Genomic DNA, 24,011 nt, shown 5'->3' with positions numbered 1-24,011 from the left:
CAGTGCCATGGGCCCCCTGAGATGGTGTAGCTCAGTCAGCCCTCCTTTCTTCAGGCTTTTTCCCGAGAAGCCATGGTACACCCAGCCCATGAAGGACTCCCCTGCTCGAGTTCCAGGGTGGCCAACTGTGTGGCTCACTCCTTCTTGGGTGTACTGCCTGCACATGCCCTGTGACCCACACAGTGGGCTCTAGGACCTTGGCTGAGTGCTGCCTTTGGTAGGACCCTGGTGATAGTTGCTATATCAGGCTTAGGGGGATAGCAGAGAGGGAATGTGGGCTGGGTGGGTGGGCTCAGCAAGACTGGGGCTCAGAATGCTGAATAGCTGTTGGTGAAGTTAATTGAGCTGTGACCTACCACTAGGCAGTGAATCCGGGACTCCTGGCAGACTGTTCCATTTTCTCCTCTGTCTCATCAATGCCTAGCTCAGGGCCCCCTGCCCAGTAGAACCAAAAATACCAGATGAGTGAATGGTGGCTGCCAGAGCCTTTGTTCTGGTCCTGTGGTTTTTACCTCTCCCTCATTGCCTGTGTCCAGAATGAGTCAGCTGAGGCTGCTGCCGTCCCGGCTTGGGGCACAGGCCTCGAGGCTCCTGGCCCCACATGATATCCAGATGTTCAGCCGGCGCAGCAGGTCGTCTGGGCCACCGGCCCCCTTCCCAAGCAGCAAACGTGGAGGCAGCTCCAGTTACATGGAGGAGATGTACTTCGCCTGGTTGGAAAACCCCCAGAGTGTCCACAAGGTCAGCACCCCCTCTCCGCCCGCTGTGGAGGGGGGAAGCTCCTGGAGCTGGGCTGTGGAGGGAGCGGTGACGAGAAGCAGCTTGCCTGCCGTCTGATCTTGGACAGGTTTCTTTGCCTCCATCGTCCCGGTTTATAAAAGCCTTGGCCTTGGTGTTGGGTGAGGAGAGTCTGTTGCTTTCCTGTTTCGGAACCAGCCAGTAGGTGGTAGTCTGGCCTGAGAAGCCCTGAGCCTGTCCTGCTCAGCCGTACCTGGTCTGAGATCTGCCCCTGCCCCCTGGTCATGCTGTGCTGTTTCCAGGTGGCTCTTTGTAGTTAGGGGCCTAAGTGTTTATATATGCACTGAGCTGACAAAATAAATACCTGCTGATGGTAAGAAAAAATAAATAAATAAATAAAAAATCAGATGACAGGGCAAAAAGGGAGAAGTGAAGCTGCTCTTCTCTTGACTCATTTTCCTCAGAGGAAAGTGATCACATGATTCAAAAACCAAAAGTGTGAAGTTACGCAGTAAAAAGGCTCCCTCCCCACCCATCCTCTGTCTGCTCAGCTCCCATCTGTCTGTCCCCCAGTTTATTCTTAGTTTCTTCTGTATCCTTTCAGAGAGTTTCTTTAGGTAATTTTTTTGCGAGTATAACTCAGTTTCCCTCCCTTCACACAAAAGCAACATGTAACATCCGTGGCTTTGCTCCAGCCTTCTTCTCTTAGCACACAACTCCAAGATTTTCCATGTCACTGCATCAAGAGCCTCATTGTTCTTTTTCCCAGCTGTGTAGTATTCCATTGTATGGATGTGCCACGCCTGTCCCCACTGACAGTATCTGGCTCATTTCCAGTCCCTGGCTGTCACGACCAGTGCTCCCGCGCATCATTTCATACATTTGTCATCTTGTACGTTGCAGCTCTCTGTAGGATAAATTCCCCCAAGTGGAATCATTGGGTCACAGAGGATCTGTGTATATAATTCTGTTGGGCCTTGCCAAATTGCTTTCCAGAGGGCTTGTGCCACTTGTTCTTTTGAAGAAGGGTGTGAAGAAAACACTTGTGTTCTAGAACATGGAGGTGCTTAGGCATATGCATATCTGCTTTTGGCTTCTACATGAATAGTACACTTTTTTTTAAATATATACATTTTTTAAGTTTATTTATTTAGAGAGAGTACAAGTGCTAGCAAGAGGGGCAGAGAGAGAGAGAGAGAGAGAGAGAGAGAGAATCCCAAATAGGCTCTGCTCTGTCAACGCAGAGCCCAATATGGGGCTCAAACTCATGAGCCACCATGAGATCATGACCTGAGCCAAAATCAAGAGCCGGATACTTAACTGACTGAGCCACCCAGGTGGCCTCTGCTTGGTTCACTTTATAGTTACATATCTTGGTGATATTCTACCTGTTCCACAATAATAAATGCACCTTATTTTTTTTAAGACTGCATTATCTTCCAGAATCTAAATGTACCATCGTCTATCTAACCTGTGTCCTATTGGTCACCACTTAGATTTTTTTAAGGTTTTATTTTTATTTATTTTCATTTTTAAGTAATCTCTGTACCCAACGTGGGGCTCAGACTTACAACCCCAAGATCAAGAGTCACATGGTTCACCGACTGAGCCAGCCAGGTGCCCCTAGATTTTTTTTTACATTGTCATTTTTTAAAAAAATGTTTATTTATTTTTGAGACAATGCAAGAGTCAGAGTGCAAGCAGCAGAGGGGCAGACAGAGGGAGACACAGAATCTGAAGCAGGCTCCAGGCTGTGAGCTGTCAGCACAGAGCCCGATGCAGGGCTTGAACCCACAGACCGTGAGATCATGACCTGAGCTGAAGTTGGACGCTTAGCCAACTGAACCACCCAGGCGCCCCTACATTGTCATTTTTGTGAACGATCCTATAGGGAACATCCTTGTATGTATATCTAGACACTCCTGTATAAATACATTTCTAGCAGTGGAAATGCTGGTTCAAAAGATACATTCATTGAAAATATTGAGAGGGCCTGCCTGCCTAATTGCCCTCCTGCCAGCCCACAATGTGTGAAGGCATGTTTCCCCCAAGGGCTAGAAGCCCCTTTCACACCTGAAGCCCCTGAGTCACAAGTTAGAGACTTCCCCCAACAGCCTTCCAAGCTGGGGACTGAAGAGATCCAGGCTTTAGGTTGGAGGGTCCTGGGCTGGTTGCAAGGGGTTTTCTCGGCAGGGTTCTGGGAAGGCCCAAAGAGCTATGGTGGTGAGAGAACACCCAGCACCCGCTGGGGACCCCAACCAGGACCACCCCCCACTCCTCCCGGACCCTGACATGGGTGTTTTCTTGCCTCTTCCCAGTCCTGGGACAGCTTCTTCCGGAAAGCCAGTGAGGAAGCCGCCTGTGACCCAGCTCAGTCACGGTTCCCTGAGAGCAGACCATCAGTCTCGAGCCGGACCAAGACCAGCAAGCTGGTGGAGGACCACCTAGCTGTGCAGTCCCTGATCCGGGCCTACCAGGTAAGTGACTGGGAGGGCCCAGGTTTCGAGGCTGGATTGGCTTCTGGGATATGGCCAGGTGCTGATGGAAAGGGGACTGGCTCAGCTCCAGAGTCACCTTCCCCAGAGATTCCTTCTCTGAGTCCTCTGTTGGGTGGCTCTCACTCCTGTGGTTACTCGCTGTCCGTTACTGTTTATGTCATTAACCACCCCCTGGTATTTTTTGTGCATACTGGTATTTTGTTTGTTGGTGGTCTTTCTTAATGGAGTGTGGTCTCAGAAACCACTATGGCCCAGGCTTCCAGAGGAGTACTTAGTAAGTAATCAGTTTCAGTAAATGTTGAATGAAAGTTGAGTAGATTGACCCTTGTTAATAATGTCTGTTTTCTCTTCTTTAAAAAAATTTTTTTAAATGTTTACTTACATAAATAAACATTATGTATGAGAGAGAGCAAGAGTGCATAAGCGGGGGAGGGACAGAGAGAGAGAGGGAGACACAGAATCTGAAGCAGGCTCTGAGCTGTCAGTGCAAAGCCCAACGTGGGACTCAAACTCAAGAACTGTGAGATCATGACCTGAGCCAAAGTTGGATGCTTAACCGACTGAGCCACCCAGGTGCCCCTTCTGTTTTCTCTTCTTGACTGAGCATTCCAACAGGACTGAGACTGATATACAGCAGGTACCTAATTAGGGTTTACGGAATGAATGGATGGATAGTTCAGTAAGCAGCACTTCCTCTATCAGCTGCTCTGTTCTGGAGACTTAGGCTCTTCCCTGCTGGGTCCCCAGCGCCCCTGCTCTGACAAAGCATCTTGATGACGTTCCATATTCTTGGTCTTGACTGAACAGGATTAATTGGAGGGCTGCTCTGGGTGTTCCTTCCATAACAAGTGTAATCATTTGGGATCTCTCTGGGAATCTGGCAGAAAGTGTTTCATGAGAGAAACATGTCAGGCAGACATGCTGAAGGAAGGGCAAGGGCGTCCCGGGGCCCTTGGCAGAGACTCCGTGGGAAGGAGCAGCAAGCCACCGCAGGAGTCGGGGGAGGAGGAGGCCTTAGCAAATGGAAAAGGTGCCTTGCCTCTGAATGAGGCGCTCTGTGGGGTGGCAGCTGCACTTCCTGTGCACCAGTTATGCTGGGAGGGAAGCGGGAGGTGAGCAGGCCTGAGGACCCGTGGATTGTGGGCCACTTGTAAGCAAACAGTAATAATTGTTCTTCTTGACTGGCTGAAAGAGCCAGAAAATGATCTAGCTGTTGACTTTGAAAACCAAGAGGAAAGAATGTAAAACTCCACGTAACATACAAGATAGCATTGGTGCTGCTCAAGGGCCTTATTCTCCAACCACCGTTCCCAGCTCTTCAGCTGCTCTGTGTTCTTCAGCCGAGACTAAGCACTGGAGTCCTTCCAGCGGAGTAGTGTCTGGATTCAGGCATGTTACTGTGTATTTGTAGGGTAAAAATCTGCCAAAGGTTATGCCTGATGTGAGCAAGTTCCCACTGGGTGGGCTGCAGCTCCTCACAGCCCTGGAGGAGGCAGAGTTCTTGTTTGGCTCATCTACACACAGTACTGAAAAATCCTCAGACTTATTATTAAGGACATTTTCGAACATATAAGAGGTAGAAGAATTGTGTCGCAAACCCCACACCCATAAATACAGGGCCAGTCTTGATTCCTCTGTTAACCACCTCTGGCCCTCACCTGTTGGCCCTCGATGATTTTGAAGCAAATCCTGGACATACCATTTCATTCACCAGACATTTTAGGATGGATTTCTGTAGGTAAGGCTCTTGAAAAATGTACCATGATAGCACCGTCACACCTAAAAATGTTAACAATCACCCTTAATGTCATCAGATATGCAGTTGGTATTCATGTTTGCCTGCTTATCTACAGATTCCTCTCTGTTTTTATGTTTGCCATTTTTTTTATTTATTTATTTATTTATTTATTTATTTATTTATTTATTATGTGGAACAAACCAGGTTGTTTGTGCTGTAGAGTTTTCCTGAGTCTGGATTGTGCTGATTGCATCCCCATGGTGTCACTTCATCTGTCCCTTTGTCCCATGTAATTTCTATAAATTGGTAATTAGACTAGAAGCTTTATCCAATATAGATTTAATTTTTTTGTTTCAAAATCAGCTTCCTGGTGGTGATGGGTACTCCATCAGTCAGCAGCTTTGGATGATTATTTCCTGGACACATTAATTTATTAGGAGTGGTAAAAATGGTGATGATATTCTAATTCTACTTTTGTTTCTTTGTTTATTACCTGAAGTACTTCTATCAGGAGAAACTTACCTTTGTCAGTTTCACTTCTCCTGAGGTGCAAATTGTATAGGAAAGGCAAGATCAATGCTTGATTTTCAAAAGTATGACATGGTTCCTTAGTGTACTCCAAAGGTGGCCAATGAAGGTTTTTCTTATTATTTAGTATGATATGAATGCGTGAATTTAAACCTATTTGATGAATTATTTATTTAATTTTAATGTTCATTTATTTCTGAAAGAGAAACAGCATGAGTGAGGGAAGGGCAGAGAGAGAGGGAGACACAGCATCTGAAGTAGGCTCCAGCCTCTGAGCTGTCAGCACAGATCCCAATGCAGGGCTTGAACCCATGAACTGTGAGATCATGACCTGAGCTGAGGTTGGATGCTTAACTGACTGAGCCACCCAGGTGCCCCTATTTGATGAGTTTTAATCTGTTATAGATACCATCCTTCTCATTGTCAAAATGTGTCCTTATTCCCTGCCCCAGCAGTGTTTGAGGACCCCTTTCTTATCTGGTATGACAAGATGCTCTGAGCTTATCTTGTACATTTCTGTCTGGCCCTAGACCAGCCAGTTCTTCAGGGAGTGCTGGGAGGGTCACTGCTATGGTGTGGTCATGACTTCTGGGCTTTTTCAGCGGTGAGAGCCAGGAAATATGTGTTTTTTTTTTTAAGATTTTTTTTAAAGTTTATTTATTTATTTTGAGAGAGAAAGAGAGGAGAGAGAGAATCCCAAACAGGCTTTGCACTGTCAGCATGGTGCCCAACAAGGCTTGAACCCACAAACTGTGAGATCATGACCTAAGCTGGAGTCAAGAGTCGGATGCTTAACAGATTGAATCACCCAGGTGCCCCTAACAGACAACACATTTATGGGTTTATACTGATGTTTCCAGATACTCCAAATGCAGGACTTAAGGTTTGTTCTTGACCTCATCAATCTTACGTCAGTGTCTTCTTTTAAAGATGCCAGAAATAGGGGCGCCTGGGTGGCTCAGTCGGTTAAGCGGCCGACTTCAGCTCAGGTCATGATCTCATGGTCCATGAGTTTGAGCCCCGCGTCAGGCTCTGTGCTGACAGCTCAGAGCCTAGAGCCTGTTTCAGATTCCGTGTCTCCCTCTCTCTGACCCTCCCCCATTCATGCTCTGTCTCTCTCTGTCTCAAAAATAAATAAACGTGGGGAGCCTGCGTGGCTCAGTCGGTTAAGCGTCTGACTTAGGCTCAGGTCATGATCTCATGGTTTGTGAGTTCAGGCCCCGCGTCGGGCTCTGTGCCGATGGCTCGGAGCCTGGAGCCTGTTTCGGATTCTGTGTCTTCCTCTCTCTCTGACCCTCTCCCGTTCATGCTCTGTCTCTCTCTGTCTCAAAAATAAATAAACATTAAGAAAAAATAAGTAGGGGCGCCTGGGTGGCGCAGTCGGTTAAGCGTCCGACTTCAGCCAGGTCACGATCTCGCGGTTCGTGAGTTCGAGCCCCGCGTCAGGCTCTGGGCTGATGGCTCGGAGCCTGGAGCCTGTTTCCGATTCTGTGTCTCCCTCTCTCTCTGCCCCTCCCCCGTTCATGCTCTGTCTCTCTCTGTCCCAAAAATAAATGAAACGTTGAAAAAAAATTAAAAAAAATTAAAAAATAAATAAATAAATAAATAAATAAATATAAATAAACGTTAAAAAAATTAAAAAAAAAATAAAGATGCCAGAAATAGAGGTCTGAAAGACATCAATACAACGACTATTTGATTTTCCCACAGCCTGCACCCTGTGGTTTTAAAATATAATTCTACTGCTGCCACTATTGATTGGTACTAGAAATGAATTTATAATATTTTTTTCCTGGAGTTCTGTTTGTCTGTTGGGGACATTCTATTAGTCAGTTGTGTAGTTACGCCACCAATGGATGCATGAATCCATTGGTTTTGTTTTACTTTAATTTTTAAAACTTCATTTTGTTTTATAGCGATATAAACTATTTACAAGATTCCAAAATCAAATTTTCAAAGCCAAATGTATCCTTAAAAGTCTAGTTTTCCATCTCTGGCATTCTACTCTATTCCTTTTACCAGAGATCATGGTTTTTCTTACTTTATGGTTTTCTTGTTTTATGATGTATTTTTTAATGCCTATGTTCATTTGTATATATACAAATACATGCAAATGCATATATTTACTTGAATCTTCTCTTTCTTAGATAACGGGTAGTTTGCCTCACATACTTATCTATAATTTTTTTTTTTTTTGCTTAACAGTATTTTGGGGAGGCTACTTCCTAGTAGCAGATAGGGATTTTTTTTTTTTTTATTACTCTTAACAGCTCTGTAGTACTCCCCGTGGGGATTTCCCATATCCACACGCCAGTCTTCTATTGATGGACATTTGGAAGCTTCTAGAATTTTGCGATTACTAATAGTACTGTAGTGAACACTTTTGTGTATGCATGCTTTCTTATTTTTGAAAGTGGCATGATGTACTTTTAAGCCGAGTGGAGCTCCTGCCCACCTTAGTGGTCATGGCGAAGGCAGTGTGCAGTGGCTGGGTGCTGGAGACATGTGGAAAGTTGAAATTCTGAAGTGGGAAATGAGGGGCCAGGGCCCAGAACTTTGCTTTTGGTGAGGGTGTGTCCATCTGGGTCCCAGCCTGGCCCTGACCTTTTCCCCTTCTCCCAGATTCGAGGCCACCATGTGGCCCAGCTGGACCCCCTGGGCATTCTGGATGCAGACCTGGACTCCTTTGTGCCCTCGGACTTAATCACAACCATCGATAAACTGGGTGAGAGTTTGTATTGCTCTGGCAGTGCCGGGGCCGGCTGGTGGTGCCTGTGGCCCTGTGAGGGGCTCTGAGATAGCTTGCCTCCAGGGCCTGGGGTCCAGCAATCAGCCCCAGAAGCTTTCTTCTGACCTTTGCCCGGCTACCTCATATGATCTTCCCTCATCCCTAGCCCGTGCACTATGTGCAGCAAGCTTGTGTCCCAGCTTACCCTTGTGGTACAGGCTGGGTTCTTTTACCCCTCGGCACCCTGCAGACAGAGTCCTTGAGCTTTAGGCTGGAACTGGTGGGAGAGTGCCGGGGGCACTGTGGGGAGGCCTGGGGATATGGCTGGGCCCCACCTGGCCTGATCCCTCTCTCCTCCCCTCTGCTGCCTGGGCTGTGCGTATCTCCTCAGCGTTCTATGAACTGCGGGAGGCTGACCTAGATAAGGAGTTCCAGCTGCCCACGACCACCTTCATTGGGGGATCTGAGCATACCCTGTCTCTGCGGGAGATCATTCGGCGCCTGGAGGTGAGCACATACAAGTGTGTCAGGCACACCTGCCGGCTGTCTCTGGAGTGTGCTAGAGGGAGGGAGGATGCTGCCTTTTGTATTGCAGATGCTGGGACCGTTGCCCCTCTTCCTGGCTCCTTGTGGAGTCCCCACCTATTCCCCCAGAGCACCTACTGCCAGCACATTGGCCTGGAATTCATGTTCATCAATGACGTGGAGCAGTGCCAGTGGATCCGGCAGAAGTTTGAGACCCCTGGTGTGATGCAGTTCTCCAGTGAGGAGAAGCGGACCCTGCTGGCCCGGCTGGTGCGCTCCATGAGGTCAGGCCCCCGGCACCACGCAGGGTGGCTGCAGTGGTTGGTGGGTCTGCTGCAGGGCCATATGAGATGTCCCGGGCCCTGGCTGAGAAACTAGGATAACTGGTAGGGGAAGTCAGGACTGGATGGGCCTCACCCCTGGCCCAGGGGAGGTCCATAGGAGCATCAGGGGCCAGGTGGCAGGGATGGGCTCCAGGAAAACATGACAGCAGGGGCAGAAGTGGCAGAAAGTGGCTGCGGGAGTTCGGACAGAAAGGTGTCCCTACATGGAGTGAGTGTAGCAGTGCTTCCCTGCAGGTAGGGCACCACCTGGCTGTGCCCACTGGCTGTCCGAAGCTGGGTCCAGGGCTGGCAGGGGCCTAGAAGAGAGTGGGGCTCAGCTGCTGGGTGCAGAGTGGATCTGTGGTGGTGAGGTACAGGATGGAATTGGAGCTGAGTGCTGAGGAGGTCTTTGTGTCATGGAAAGGGTGGAGTGTGTGTGTGTGTGTGCATGTGTGTGTGTGTGTGTGTGTGTGTGTGTGCATGTGTGCACGCACAGGACTATGGGCTGGGAGCAGGGGGAGATGGGTTATTGGAACAGTCTGACTGGAAAGGGGAGGGGGGTAACAGCTGGGGATGCGTGCAAGCAGAGGTCTTTATTTAGGCTGGGGGGATGCCCAGTCTCCTTCTGGCCTATGCTCCTGGTTGGTGGATTTTGATGGCAGGTCCTGACTACAGAGGAAGGTGATGTTGCTGCTCCCTCTGCCCCGGGCATCCACCTGTGGCCCTCATCAACAGCCTCTGTGACCCCCAGCCTCTCCATCCTTTCCCTTCTCTCCCCAAGCAGGTTTGAAGACTTCCTGGCCCGGAAATGGTCCTCGGAGAAGCGATTTGGCCTGGAGGGCTGTGAGGTCATGATTCCTGCCCTCAAGACCATCATAGACAAATCCAGTGAGATGGGGATCGAGAATGTCATCCTGGGGATGCCACACAGGTGGGCCCCCTTCCTGCTCCTCCACAGCCCATCTCTTCTCCAGGCCCAGCAGAATGAGATGGAAGGGAGGGGATGAAAATCAGAGCAGGGGTTTTGGGGGAACCTGAGGCAGGATGGCCTAGAAAGTTCTCAGAGTCGCTGGGCCCCAGGGCCTGCTCAGCACAGAGTCAGGCCCTTGGCCAAAGCCACATGGAGGCAGGGACTAACCAGGTTTGCTCAGACTCAGTTTTTCTCTCCCCATGTTGCCGCTGTCCCCAGGAGGGTCAGGATTTCAGAAAAGGGGTGTCATACCTCTGGAGGTTCCTGTGGACAAGGAGATGTGGAGGGTTATGTCCCAGGGAAGTGAGGGCAGGGCCTGGGCAGGTGGCCGTGGGTTGGCACCCTCTGGAGGGGGATCTCTGGAGGTGAGCTGAGGGCTTTTTCCCCTGGCTGCAAGCTGACTGCATGTTTCCCTGAGACCTTGATAGACTTGGAAGGCTGGCCTGGCAGCTGGGCGGTTACCTCTGAGCTAGAGCCTATGGACTAGTGAGGAATACGGCCTGGGGACAGAGACCAAGGTGACCAGGGGTCCTGTGGAATGTGGCATAAGAGGACATGCAGAGCAGTCTCAGGGGCAAAGCCCCAGCATTTCCTGCGACTGTCTCCACCTGCTTGTGGGTGGGCCAGTCCTGGGCCGCACTAGCACGGGGGGTGGCTAGGTGTCCAGGTGCAGTGTGAGAGGGTCTCCCTCCTGTGGGCTGGCTGCCAGGAGCCTGGGGTTTGTCTGTGATGGCTCCTTGCTCTGAGGGGCCCAGAAATGCCCAGTGTCTCATCAGAGGGTCAGGAAGAGCTGGCTCAGTGGTCTGAGGTCCCCCACACATGGCTTCAGTGGAACTCTTGGGGAGGATGACACTGAGCAGCCAAGGGCAGATGTGGGACTGTAGGGTGGTGCTGGGGGAGGCTCCTGGCCTGAGGAGCGCCCTGGGAGCCAAAGGACTGTTCTACGCCAAGCTTCCACAGTGGGAGTTAGGGGACTCTGAGGCTACAGGGCTTGTCCGAGAGGGGCTGAGGGTTGTTCATTCAGCTCCTGTGGCCTCATAGCCCTGACCCACAGAACAGGAGAGAGGCCCACCTGGAAGATGGCCCTTCTGTGAGGCCAGAGGTCTGGCCAGGGTGTGTGCAGGCCTGAGGCTGATGTCTGCTGGTGGGCTATGGGGGGTGAGTTCTGAGGCCTCCCCAATGTCCCGATCAACCTGGTGCCCACCCCTGAATTAAACCGCTGCCTGATGGGAAGTCCAGGCTGCACTAGAGAGTCCCTGGTCTCTGGCTGCTTTCCTGTCCCTACCACCCTTAGACCTCAGCTTTCCTGAACAGGTCCCTGATAACTCCTGCCCTTAGGATCAGTCCAGTCCCCTCATCCCCGTCCTGCATCAAGACACTGCTGGCTGGACTGGGAGTCATGTACGAGCAGCTGTGGGTAGCAGATTGGGGCTGAGGTGCTGGGTTAGGCTCAGCTTTTGGCTGGAGGACAGCAGAGTGGAGGTGCCGGGGATGGTGCATGTGCATCCTGCCATGAGGCTGAGTGGCTCCTGCTTGAGGACCTCCAGAGTCTTGAGTTGTACAGGGGTGTCTAGGGGAGCTGGCCAACCAGAGCCACTCATGTGCCCTTGTAGATTGAGACAGGACGAGAGGGCCGGGCCTCCCTTGGGCTGTACTGGGAGGGCTCCCCTGACCGCCATGCTGGGCTCTGGTAGGCCCAGGTGGGCAAGAGTGGGGGGATGCTGGGGCCTGTCGCGGGAGGTGGCCTCTGCCAGATGAAAGTCCTACCACTTCTGGCTGCAGGGGCAGGCTGAATGTGCTGGCCAATGTGATCCGCAAGGACCTGGAGCAGATTTTCTGCCAGTTTGACCCCAAGCTGGAGGCAGCAGATGAGGTAGGTGTCAAGCCCTGGTCCCAGATACCTGGGAGGTAGATTCGGGAGGGGCTGGACCAGAAGCATCCAGGCTCAAACAGATCTGTAGATGGATGGATATGCGGAAGAATGGGGAGAGAATGGGTATGTTGTTGTGAGGCCACCAAGGTGAGTGCTATGATCTCCGAAACTTGGGAGAGTCCTCAGGTAATCTGGACCAACCTCCTTGTTTTTCAGCCAGGGAAACTGAGGCCCAGACACAGAGAGTACACATGGGGGAAAGGCATAGGGAGGGAGAGAGATAGGATCCTAAGCAGGCCCCACGTCATTAGTGCAGAGCCTGGACTCGGGGCTCAAACTCATGAACCGTGAGATCATGACCTGAGTTGAAACCAAGAGTTGGATGCTTAACCGACTAAGCCAACCAGGTGCCCCTGCTCATTTTTCTCTGGGATTTTGGGCTTTGTCTTACTGGTTTGTAAAAGTGCTTTATATATTGAGGGTGTTAGCCTTTGCCTGCATTTGTCTTATAGTTACTTTTCTCAGCTTGATTTTTCCCCCCTAATACTGCATGGATTTGCTTCCTTTATGGCAGATTTATTAAATTTTAGCTGCCTTATTTTTTATGGCTTCTGAGGTTTGTACGTTGTTTTTGAAGGGTCTTGAAACATATATAATGTTTTTCTCTGCTGTACTGTAGGCTCATCTGTCGTGTGTACATTGTTGGTTGCTTTGGTGCAAGGAGTTAGGTAGGGGTCCAGCTCCAGTATTTGCCACCGGTCTCAACACCCCCTTCATTTCTCTGCTTGCACCGTCATTAATGCTGAGGACAGTAGTTGATCATGTGAAGGGCTTCTGATGAGGGGCCTTGGCTGGCCTCTGAGGCCTGGGGGAACCTGCCTGCCTTTCACAAAGAGGGGCAGTATGTGGGGTGGGAGGGCAGGACGAGGGTGTAGGTCGGGAATAGCAGTCTTCCCAGGGAGCAGAATCCAGGGAGCGTCCCAGTTCCGCTGTGGGCTTGCATGTCCACGTGTCTGCCTGTGCGGGTGAGAGGGGTGGGTTCATCACGGCCCACCTCAACTTTCAGGGCTCCGGAGACGTCAAGTATCACCTCGGCATGTACCATGAGAGAATCAACCGGGTCACCAACAGAAATATTACTTTGTCCCTTGTGGCCAACCCCTCCCACCTGGAAGCTGTGGACCCTGTGGTGCAGGGAAAAACGAAGGCAGAACAGTTCTACCGAGGGGATGCCCAGGGCAAGAAGGTGAACTCGCCTGGGTCCTAAAGGGTGGGCTCTGAGGGCTGGGCTCAGGAATGGGCTCCGGGGGGCCGGGCTCTGAGGAGTGGCCTTTGAGGGCCGGGCTCTGAGTGAGTAATGGTCCCTGAGGAACAGGCCCTGGATCTTTGCAGTATAGTGCACAGAGATGGGCTGCACAGGCTTGGGCTCCTCTTGGCTCACATCCTGCCCTGCAGGTCATGTCCATCCTGGTTCACGGGGACGCTGCCTTCGCCGGCCAAGGCGTGGTGTATGAGACCTTCCACCTGAGTGACCTGCCCTCTTACACCACCAATGGTACTGTGCACGTCGTCGTCAACAACCAGGTGAGTGCCTGGGCTGCCTGCCAGGCCTTGTCAGTGTCCCCCATTCCGAAATTCAGGTAGCACTTTGGGGGAAGTGTGCGGTGATCCTGGTTTTAATCCCACTGCTCTGCCACTCCCCAGTGTATGACTTCAGGCAGACCAGCCTGGTCTGTGAAATTGGTGTGTGTCTGTATGTATACATATACATATACATATACACATACACATACACATATACATATACACATATACACATATACATGTATGTGCACATATACGTATGCACATGTGTATACATATAGGCACACATATACATACACATATACATATATACACACATACACATATACATATGCATATGTATACAATACACATACATATATATATACACATATACGTGTACGTGCACATATACATATGCACATGTATACACATATACATACACATATACATACACATATACATACATATACATACACATATACATACATATATACATACACATATACATATATACACACATACACATATACATATGCACATGTATACAATATACATATACATATATACACACATATACATACACATACACATATACATATACATATACATAAATACACACGCACCATGGAGAACGTTGTAAGGACAGGTATACAGGTGTAACTGGCACAGAGGCTGGACATGAAACTAGATGCTGCTTTTAGCTCTATAGGAACCAGTCTTAGAACACAGCTGTCACAGGCCTTTGCTCTTCAGGCAGCTGTGCTTACTAATAGCTCTTCTGAGCCTATAAAGCCCTGAGTTAATTGCTTTATTTGCATTAAGTCATTTAATCTTCACAGAATAACCCTGTGAGGTGGTAGTTAATGAGCCCTTTTCGTAGATGAGGAGACTGAGGCTTTGGGAATTTAAGTACCTTGCTCAGAATTGCACACATAGCAACTGATGGGACTGGCAGTTACCCACGCCTGCATTCTTACTACCTCTGTGTAAAATGCAGGAAAAAAAAAGGCATGATTTCCCTGGTGTTGCTGCCATCCCTGTTGGGCCTGCTGCTACGCCTGATTTAGGGGCCATTTACTCTTTAAAAAAATTTTTTTTAATGTTTATTTTTGAGAGAGAGAGACAGAGAGACAGAGAGAGACAGCATGAGCGGGGAAGGGGCAGAGAGAGAGGGCGACACAGAATCCGAAGCAGGCTCCAGGCTCTGAGCTGTCAGCACAGAGCCCGATGCAGGGCCTGAACCCACCAACCATGATATCATGACCTGAGCTGAAGTCAGACACTTAACTGATTGAACCACCCAGGTGCCCCAGGGCCATTGACTCTCAGCCCTTCATGTGCCATGTATCTCCTGGTCACACCTAATGGACCTCAAGGCAAAGACAGCTCCTGTTTCCTTGACCCACCGGTCTCCCAGGCAGTTTCCTTGACCCACTGCCTGTCTAGCTCTAAGAATACAGAGGTGCTGTCATTTCCTCCTGCTTCTGCAGATCGGCTTCACCACAGACCCCCGCATGGCCCGCTCATCACCATACCCCACCGATGTGGCTCGTGTGGTTAACGCGCCTATCTTCCACGTGAACGCAGATGACCCAGAGGCCGTGATATATGTGTGCAGTGTGGCAGCTGAGTGGAGGAACACCTTCAATAAAGATGTTGTGGTGGACTTGGTGGGTTTGGGGCTGTGAGCATGGTGGGGAGTATATAACCTGTCCCTGCTGTGCCACGTGGGCCACGTCTGCCATATCTTTGGCAGTGAGGGCTGGGAGTGCTTCTTGGGGTTTGGTGCCCCCAAGAACAGTCTGTACAAAGGCCAGGAGGTGGGGCATTCGGTGATAGGTGGTAGTGGGGGGCTTTCAGGGGCCTCGAAGGGTGTACCCTGCCAGCTGTGCCCAGTTGTGCAGTGACTAGGCCTGCACTGCCTGGGGACACGGACTGAGCCCTTCCCCATGCTGTCCTTGCAGGTCTGTTACCGCCGGCGTGGCCACAATGAGATGGACGAGCCCATGTTCACGCAGCCGCTCATGTACAAGCAGATCCACAGACAGGTGCCTGTGCTGAAGAAGTACGCGGACAAGCTCATTGCTGAGGGCACCGTCACCCTGCAAGAGTTCGAGGTGGGCAGGCTAGCATCATGGACACCTGGGATAAGCCTCCAGTAGAGCTGGGACCCTGGGGTAGTTGGTGATGTTGGTAATGATTTAAAGAAGTAGCCAATATGGCCTTTGTCCCTAACATCCCCTAGCTGTCAAGGACAGAGAACCAAAGACATTTACAGCCTGGTGGGGCATAGGGAATGCTGCCATGTGGGGGAAGCTCAGCCTCAGGCAGGAGTCCAGAAGACTTCCTACAGGAGGCAGGCCTGAACTGTTTGTCCACACAGTTATCTGTGGATGCATTGGTCCTCGCGCCTTGAGGGAGCTCTGAGAGGAAGCACTGTGACTCTTTTCTGAGCCGCCTCCAAGTCCCTTGCTAAGCAGGAGGGATCCCCCTTAATTCTGAGACTTTGGCTTCTGGCCACAGGGTCCCTGCAGGCCAGCAGACAGACAATTCTAGAATGTAGTGAGGAGGACCAGGGTTACGAGTCTGGGTTGATCCAGCCTCTGGCTGTCTGGGCCATCAATACCTCAATCCCCACATTCCCCCTGATTTCAGGAAGAAATTGCCAAATATGACCGGATCTGTGAGGAGGCATATGGCAGGTCCAAGGATAAAAAGATTTTGCATATAAAGCACTGGCTGGACTCCCCCTGGCCCGGTGAGCAAGTGGTGTGTGGCTGAGAGTGATTCGCCAGGGCCTGGGACCAAGGTTGCAGTGGGCCCTGGTAAGGGCAGTCACTGCCCAGCCCAGAGGCTGTGGGCTCCATTCATGAGACTCCTGAGGCTGTGGGGGGCTGATTCCTGCAGGTGGGGATGGGCCTGGATACAGGAGAGATGGCATGTGTAACCAGCTATTCTCTGGAAAGGGAGGGCTGAACCAAAGCTGGTGGACGCCAGAGTGGAGAGAGCCTGGAGGAGGGGTGCTCAGAGGGCCTCCGTGGGATAGAGCTGGATGGCTGTGACCCTGGGCCCAGGGAGTGGTCCCCACAGGGGCCCAGGGGAAGATAGGAACTGGGCTGCGGCTGTGAGCTGTTGCAGGTCCCGAGGGTGGGTCAGGGTTTGAGTGCAGGTGGGGTTAAGGAAGATGTGGGTCCCTGCGTTCTGGGGAGGCACAATGACCAGGGGATCTGAGGCCCGATCACCACCCAGAAGCACTCAGACTCTGCTCTCTCAGGCTTCTTCAATGTGGACGGGGAGCCCAAGAGCATGACGTGCCCGGCCACAGGCATTCCCGAGGACGTGCTGACCCACATTGGTGAAGTGGCCAGCTCCGTGCCCCTGAAGGACTTTAAGATCCACACAGGTGAGGTTGCTGTGCAGGATGGTGCTTAGGGGTCGGGGAGGGCTGGCCGTGTCCCCACTTGGTTGTCGGCACGTCGGCTGAGCTCTTGGAACCTCTTGTGAGGTGTCCATGATAATAGTTGCTCTTAGGGTGGGCAGATGTAGAAGCCACGCTCCCTGCTGGATGCCAGTGACCAAGGCTTACGTTGGGCACCTCGGATTTTCCCAGTACCTTTGCTGGGGGTGTCTGCGGTCAAACAGAAGGAGAGTAGGGAAGCAGGGGCTCCTGTGGAGTGGGTAGTTGGACCTGGAATGTCAGGGGTGGGCAGGGGGGTGGGCAGGAGTGCTGGGCCTGCTGCTGACCTGGATGGATGAGACAGGGCGACCCTGCCACTCCTGGGTGAGCCTAGCTGTACCTCCTGGCTGTGGCCGTCCTGGTTGGGCAGCCTGGAAGGCCCCCAAGATGGTGTGGGGTGCCTGTACACCCTCGGACCAGCCTGTGGGAGTTCCAAGGGGATTCCTCCACAGTGTGCGTGGCAGCCCAGGCGTCTTGGGGTGCCCACTCTGTGCGCGTGTCACATGGGTCCCATGTGGGTATAGGACCAACAGGAGCCCCGCTTGGGCTGGGTGCCTGGGCTCGGATCCAGACATCTCTATAGTGCTGTGGTCATGCATAAGATAATTCCCTCTTCTGAGCCTCAGTCTCCTCATCTGGAGAGCGGCAGGTGACCTGTGGTGAATGTTCCTCAGTGCATGTGGCATCTACATGTGGCAGGTGCTCTCCTAGTGATGCCTGCTCCTTCCCGAAGGGAGGGAAGCTGGGGATGGCGCGCTCAGTCCTGCTCATGGAGTGGGTTTCCTGCGGCCTGCCAAGGCCCTGCTCTGTGGGAAGGATGTCCGTGGAGTACATACACACCTGGGCTGTCCCAGGTGGGGTCGCCAAGTCCCTGAATCCCTCAGGCCGGCTGCTTGTTCCCGCAGGCCTCTCTCGAATCCTGCGGGGCCGTGCAGATATGATCAAGAACCGGATGGTGGACTGGGCACTGGCAGAGTACATGGCCTTTGGCTCCCTGCTCAAGGAGGGTATCCACGTGCGGCTTAGTGGGCAGGACGTGGAGAGGGGCACGTTCAGGTGAGGGTGGGGAACATTCTCTGGGTCCTGGGCCCCATGGGCATTAGCCTTGTCCACATTGACCCCACGGGCTTTCTGGGAGCTCATCTGTGCTGCTCGGAGTCTCCCAGAGTCAGCCCAGGAGCTCCGGAGTGGAGTTGGCTCTTCCTTCTCTTCCTGGACCATGTCTGGGGAAGCCTTATCTGGCTGAGGTAGTCACAGGTAACCCCATCAGCATCCCCAGCCCCTGCTCTTGGGTCAAGCCATCAGAAGGTTGCTGGGCCACCTCTCTGACCCTGTGGGATTACCACTGGGAAGGGATGCTAGCTGGAGGAGAGACCAGATTGCTCTGGCTTCCCAGGATCTTCTTGGTGTGGCCATCTTATGGAATTCTGTCTGATTTCCTGGCACAGTGACAGAGGCTTGCCTGCCTCCTGTTACCTGGTCCACCTGCTGTGGGTGAACAGGTGGTAATCCACCTGCCCTCCATCCCTTCCCCATCTGTCTCTCTCTAGTCACCGGCACCACGTTCTCCATGACCAGGAAGTTGACCGGAGGACGTGTGTCCCCATGAACCACCTTTGGCCTGACCAGGCCCCCTACACTGTGTGCAACAGCTCCCTCTCAGAGTATGGAGTCCTGGGTGGGTCAGAACTCTGCCTGCAGGTCAGATGGGCCCTGAGATGCCTGGGGACCGGACAGGGTCTTGCACCCCAAGCTATCCTAGCTTTATTGTTTTGACCATGACCACCCCTGCACTGCACCCAACAGTTCTATCTCCAGAGCCCCTCTCCAGGCTCTGGGCTCCTGGGACTATGTCCCCTGTACTCTCTCTCCCTTGGCTTGACCTTTAGCTGGCCTGCTTCCTCCCTCACTGTCTCCTTCCAGAGGCAGAAACCCTGAAGAGACCAGCCCCCCACTCCCTCCCTTCCCCTCAACATCACTGCAAATATTTTGGGGGGTTCCTCTTGGCAGATGGCTCCTGCTGCCTCCCCAAGGTATCTTTGGACTTGGCTCCTTGTCTAGATAATGCTAAAGCTGGCCATAGGTGAGATCGGAGCTGAGGGTGGGCATCTCTGGGCGTATTGTCATCTCCCAGGAAGGAAGATTCTGGCCTTTGGGCCCAAGGAGTCCCCTGGCTCTTGCTGGCCTGCTGGGAAGGATGGGTGGGGGCAGGGAGAGTGTATGAAGAAGAGCTGGGTTTGAATGGAGCCACTGCCACTTGATGGCAATGTGTGACAGGCTCTGTGTTTGTGCCTTCTGTTTAGGCTTTGAGCTGGGCTATGCCATGGCAAGCCCCAATGCCCTGGTCCTCTGGGAGGCTCAGTTTGGTGACTTTCACAACACGGCCCAGTGCATCATCGACCAGTTCATCAGCACCGGCCAGGCCAAGTGGGTGCGGCACAACGGCATCGTACTGCTGCTGCCCCATGGCATGGAGGGCATGGTGAGGGCCATTGTGGTGGCTGGGGGCTGGGTGGGCTGTGGCACTCCTGGGAGAAGGTGGGTGGACCCTTGGCCTCCAGCCAGGTTGGGGGGTGTTTTTCTTCCTGGCCCCTGGAACACACGGGTCTGCTCAGGTTGGGGCCTGCATAGGTCTGTGTTGCTGCTGTGCTGACATTGCTGTCACTAGCAGTAAAGTCGCTGATATGTCTGAGGGTTTGCTCTGGGCTGGGTGCTGTTTAAAACCCTCTCTGTGAGCTCTTCCAGTGCTTACAACAAATTAACGAACTAGGTACTGCTCCCGGTTTCCAGATGAGGGAAACTGAGGCACAGAGAAATCGAGTGGCTTGCCCAAGGTCACACAGCTAGAAGCTGAGGTCTGAATGTCACGCTGTGCCGTCCTGCCAGTCCTGTGGTCTTCTCCTGAGTGACCAGTGTGTGTGCCGCCCACAGGGAAGAGGGAGGATGTGCAGGCCCGTGAGGGAGGGAAGGGGAGGAGCAGAGCCCTCCGCCTGACCAGCTGGGGGGATGGGAGGGCTGCACCGGCTCCAGGGAAGCCTCTGTGACCTCTGCCTGGCTCTGTGACCTGGGGCAGGGCCTCCCCCACCCTGGATAATTGGGCTACAGTGGATGTCCCTTGAGGGCCTGTTCAGCTTGGACTGGTCATCTAGTCAGGGACCGATCACTATTATCATCACCGAATGGCTGTTCAGAGCCAGGACTCCCTGTGCTGAGCATCTTTTTTTTTTTGAGAGAGAGCACCCGCACACTGCATGAGTGGGGGAGGGGCAGAGAGAGGGAGACAGAGGATCCGAAGTGGGCTTTGCACTGACAGCAGAGAGCCTGCTGTAGGGCTGGAACTCACGTACTGTGAGATCATGACCTGAGCCTAAGTCAACAGTTGGCTGCTTAACCAACCGAGCCACCCAGGCGCCCCTGTGCTGAGCGTCTTGAGCACCGTGTGTAGTCCTGTGGGATTCTCACTACTGGACTGTGTGGTCAGTCCTGTGGCCCGTTTCACACTTGAAAGAAGTGGACTGGCCCTGCCCAAGGACATTTAGCTGGAGAGGCACAGGGTGGAGCTTGAGCCAGGCTGGGTGGGGAGGGTTGGGTGGCCTGCCTGTTGCCGTGGCACCTGGTCCTTGGGGCTGTGGGGCAGGTCGCCCTCATCTCATGGGGACCCACCTCCTGGAGGTCAGTGTGGTGTTGTCTTGCTGCTGCCATGGAGCGGAGCAGCCCATGTGGGCGAGAGCAGGAGCAGGAGTCAGGGTTCGAATGTGCCTCCTGTGGCTGAGTGACTGTGGGGTTGTTCCTTCATCTCTCTGCCACTCACCTTCATCTGCAAAGCGAGGAAACAAATGTCTTCACCATGGGGCTGCTTTCAAGATTAGTAAGTGATGTGTATTTGGTCCATAGAGCTGTGCCTAGCACCCAGCAGGTACTCAGTAAATGGTAACTGCTGTAGGTCAGAACATTCAGGAAAAAGCATCTCACCTTGGCCTTTTTGCCTGTCCTTCCTGCCCTACACATTCACGTGTGCTGGCTCTAGCCAGACCCTCCTCTGAGAATGTCCTCTCTACTCTTCTTCCACATTCCTGGTCCTTTACTGTGGTTTGGGCTCCAGAGAGAGAGGGCATCTCCTCCAAGAAGCCACCCAGACTTTCCCCTGAGCCCTGGGCCTTTGCAGGGCCAGGGGTCTGTCCTGTGTGACAACTCAGGCCAGCCTGTGCCATGTAGCACTTGTTTTCAGGGCCCGGAACACTCCTCAGCAAGGCCTGAGAGGTTCCTGCAGATGAGCAACGATGACTCCGATGCCTACCCCGTGAGTAGTGCCCTCCCTCCTCCGGGGCAAGGCCAGGGCGCGGGGGCCACGGGCCGGCCACCTCCCAGCCATACCCCGGCCCCCCCAGGTGTTCACCGAGGACTTCGAGGTGAGCCAGCTCTATGATTGCAACTGGATTGTTGTCAATTGCTCCACACCGGCCAACTACTTTCACGTGCTGCGCCGCCAGGTCCTGCTGCCCTTCCGCAAGCCGGTGAGCTGCCTGCCCTACTCACCGCCATAGCAGTGCCGGGCCCAGCTGTGGGAGCCCTGCCCAGGCAGGGCAGCTGGCAGCTGGGCACATGTTTCCCTCGTAGCTGATCATCTTCACACCCAAGTCTCTGCTGAGACACCCGGAGGCCAAGTCCAGCTTTGACCAAATGGTATCCGGTAAGTGCCCAAGTGTGTTGGGGAGGTGGCTGATGGGGGGCCTGGTGGCCCATGGCCCTCTGCTCCCGGGACTCTTCCGTCCTCGCGTCCGTCCGTGCCTCTGCAACAGCTCCTGGCTCATTCCTCACCAGTGGCTGGGTTGGGAGTTTAGCGTGGTGGCCGCCTGACATGGTCTGGCTTGGGTCACTTGGGCTGAGAAGCAGGGCCAGAGCAGGGCGCTGGGTGCTCCCCCAGCTACAAAGCAGGGCCCACCTGGCTGTGCTGGGGGAGCTGAGATGTGGGAGGCCTGGTGGAGGTCTGACCAGTACAGCAGGGCACGGAGTATCATTCAGTTATTCATTCAGTGTTCTTTCACTCATGAACCAAATAGATACTACTGGCTCTGGGGACCAAGTGCTCCTTCCAGGAGCTTTCAGGCTCCTTTACCCAGGAGTTGAGGGCCAGATAAAGCATCTGAAGGACCAGGTGTTGGAATTGAGATGTGACCCAGGGGAGGACCAGGGAGGGGCAGATGTGGGGCCCTGACGCTTCGGAGAGCAGAGCCATCTTGGAACACGGTCCTCGGGAGTAGGGAGAATGGCAGGTGCTGGCCAGGAAGGGACTCAGCAGTGTGGACAGGTGTTTGTTTGTCACCTGTGTGTGTTGGGGCATCCCCTCTGGTGTGGGCAGGTGACTGAGCTGGAAGTTCAGAGCTCTGGCCTTGGCACTGCGGACCTCCCAGGCTGAACACCCGGTGCTGGCTTTTCTCTCCTGAGGCCTGGCAGCCAGGTACCCTCTGGGCTTCAGTGTCCTCACTTGAGATTTGGGGACACTATAGTGTCTTCCTCAGAGGTTTTTGGAGCATTCTTGGCTTGGTGCCTGGCACGTGGTGTGAGCCCAGGGAGGAAAAATGTTCAGAACTTGGGACATGGTGGCCTGGCTACAGGCCTAAGGGAGGAAGGGAGAAATGTGCGCAGCCTCCCAGACAGCTCACCTTCTAGCTTGGTGAGCAGGTGGCTGGAGTGCATGCAGAAGGTAAGCGTGACTGGATGGGGAGCAGGTTGGGGGCAGATGTTGATGCTATCAGATGAGGACTTGATGTCACCTTCTCTATCCTCTCCAAGGGCTCTCCTTGTCATACCTGCCCCTCTGTCTTGGCTCCAGCCCATTTCTGTCCCTTTCCTGTGACATCTCAGGGTGTCATCTGTCCCCTGCTCTGTGGTTTGGCTCAAGAGGCCACAGATCCAAACCTGGGGGGTTAGTCTCAGTGGCCAGGGAGAGCATGGGGGTGGCTAGGGATGCGGGTCCTATTCTCGAGCTGTTCTGGCCAAGCTGATGCACCTGTGGGAGGTGATGTCCCTGCCATGCCCTGTTGGACCTCCAGGGGCCAGCTTCCAGCGGGTGATTCCTGAGGATGGGGCTGCGGCGCAGACTCCTGAGCAGGTGCGGCGGCTCATCTTCTGCACTGGAAAGGTGTACTACGACCTGGTGAAGGAGCGGAGCAGCCAGGGCCTGGAGGAACAAGTGGCCATCACCCGCCTGGAGCAGGTGCACCCCATGCCCTCACCCAGTCGGAGTGGTGGACAAGGTCAAAGCACCGGCCCCCGGGCTTTGGGCAGCATGCCAGGCAGGGCTGGGACTAGGCCCCACGAAGGGAGCTGGGGCTGTGGGCACACCCCCCTTCTCCTGGCTGTACTCTGCTTTCTCCCTGCCTGTCCCAGATCTCTCCATTCCCCTTCGACCTGATCAAGCAAGAGGCAGAGAAGTACCCGGGCGCAGAGCTGGTGTGGTGCCAGGAAGAGCACAAGAACATGGGCTACTATGACTACATCAGCCCGCGCTTCATGACCATCCTGAGTCGGGCACGGCCCATATGGTAACGAGGCTGGGGTACGGGTGCCTGCCACCTACCCCTTGCCTCTGCTGAGCCCAAGGGACTCTGAGGGCCTGAGGCTTCGTCCTGGCTCTGCCCGGCCCATTTGCTGTGTGAGCCAGAACTGGCCACTGCCCTTCTCTGGACCACATTGGAAATCAAGGGGATAGTTTCATAGTCCCTGCTGGCTTTATTGTCTTCATTCTGCAGCCGGAACTGAACTAGAAGACTTGCTGCATATCTCAGAGCTCCTTTGATAATAGGCCAGTCACTTAGCCTCTTGGGACATCAGGCTCTTCACCTCTATGGCAGGATGATGATCAGGATTAGACCCGATGCGGTCCTGGGGTAGTGGCCAGGCCAGGCCCAGACCTCCTTTTAACGTGTCTCTTCTCCCCCAGGTACGTTGGCCGTGACCCAGCGGCTGCACCAGCCACAGGAAACAGGAACACTCACCTGGTTTCTCTGAAGAAGTTTCTGGATACTGCCTTTAATCTCCAGGCCTTTGAGGGCAAGACATTTTAG

At 53.1% G+C, this 24,011-nt stretch overlaps 1 protein-coding gene across 5 annotated transcripts; it reads left to right on the top strand.

The window, feature by feature from the left end:
- Positions 1–537: 537 nt before the first annotated feature.
- On the top strand, positions 538–24,011 carry OGDHL (oxoglutarate dehydrogenase L). 5 transcript variants are annotated; one of them, XM_047072631.1, is made up of 22 exons: positions 538–741; positions 3,057–3,215; positions 8,125–8,227; positions 8,622–8,737; positions 8,885–9,039; positions 9,863–10,009; positions 11,831–11,921; positions 12,988–13,167; positions 13,377–13,505; positions 14,978–15,157; positions 15,452–15,604; positions 16,143–16,245; positions 16,762–16,890; positions 17,850–18,000; positions 18,495–18,622; positions 19,248–19,426; positions 21,173–21,244; positions 21,333–21,458; positions 21,562–21,634; positions 22,998–23,161; positions 23,335–23,489; positions 23,888–24,011. In XM_047072631.1, the coding sequence occupies exons 1-22, from the start codon at positions 538–540 to the stop codon at positions 24,009–24,011; spliced, it is 3,021 nt and encodes a 1,006-aa protein (XP_046928587.1). The 5 variants fall into 5 exon arrangements, with proteins under 5 accessions (XP_046928587.1, XP_046928588.1, XP_046928589.1 ...); XM_047072635.1 differs by lacking the exon at positions 538–741 and adding an exon at positions 8,336–8,360 and having other exon boundaries at positions 3,171–3,215; positions 8,125–8,190; XM_047072632.1 differs by lacking the exon at positions 3,057–3,215.

The sequence above is a fragment of the Lynx rufus genome, unplaced genomic scaffold (genome assembly GCF_022079265.1).
Source record: "Lynx rufus isolate CCGP_SWC_20201006 ecotype Redwood Valley unplaced genomic scaffold, mLynRuf1.p SCAF_11, whole genome shotgun sequence".
Lineage (NCBI taxonomy): Eukaryota > Metazoa > Chordata > Mammalia > Carnivora > Felidae > Lynx > Lynx rufus.
Note: the sequence above shows the minus strand (reverse complement) of the source record. Positions and strands in the feature narration are given on the sequence as shown.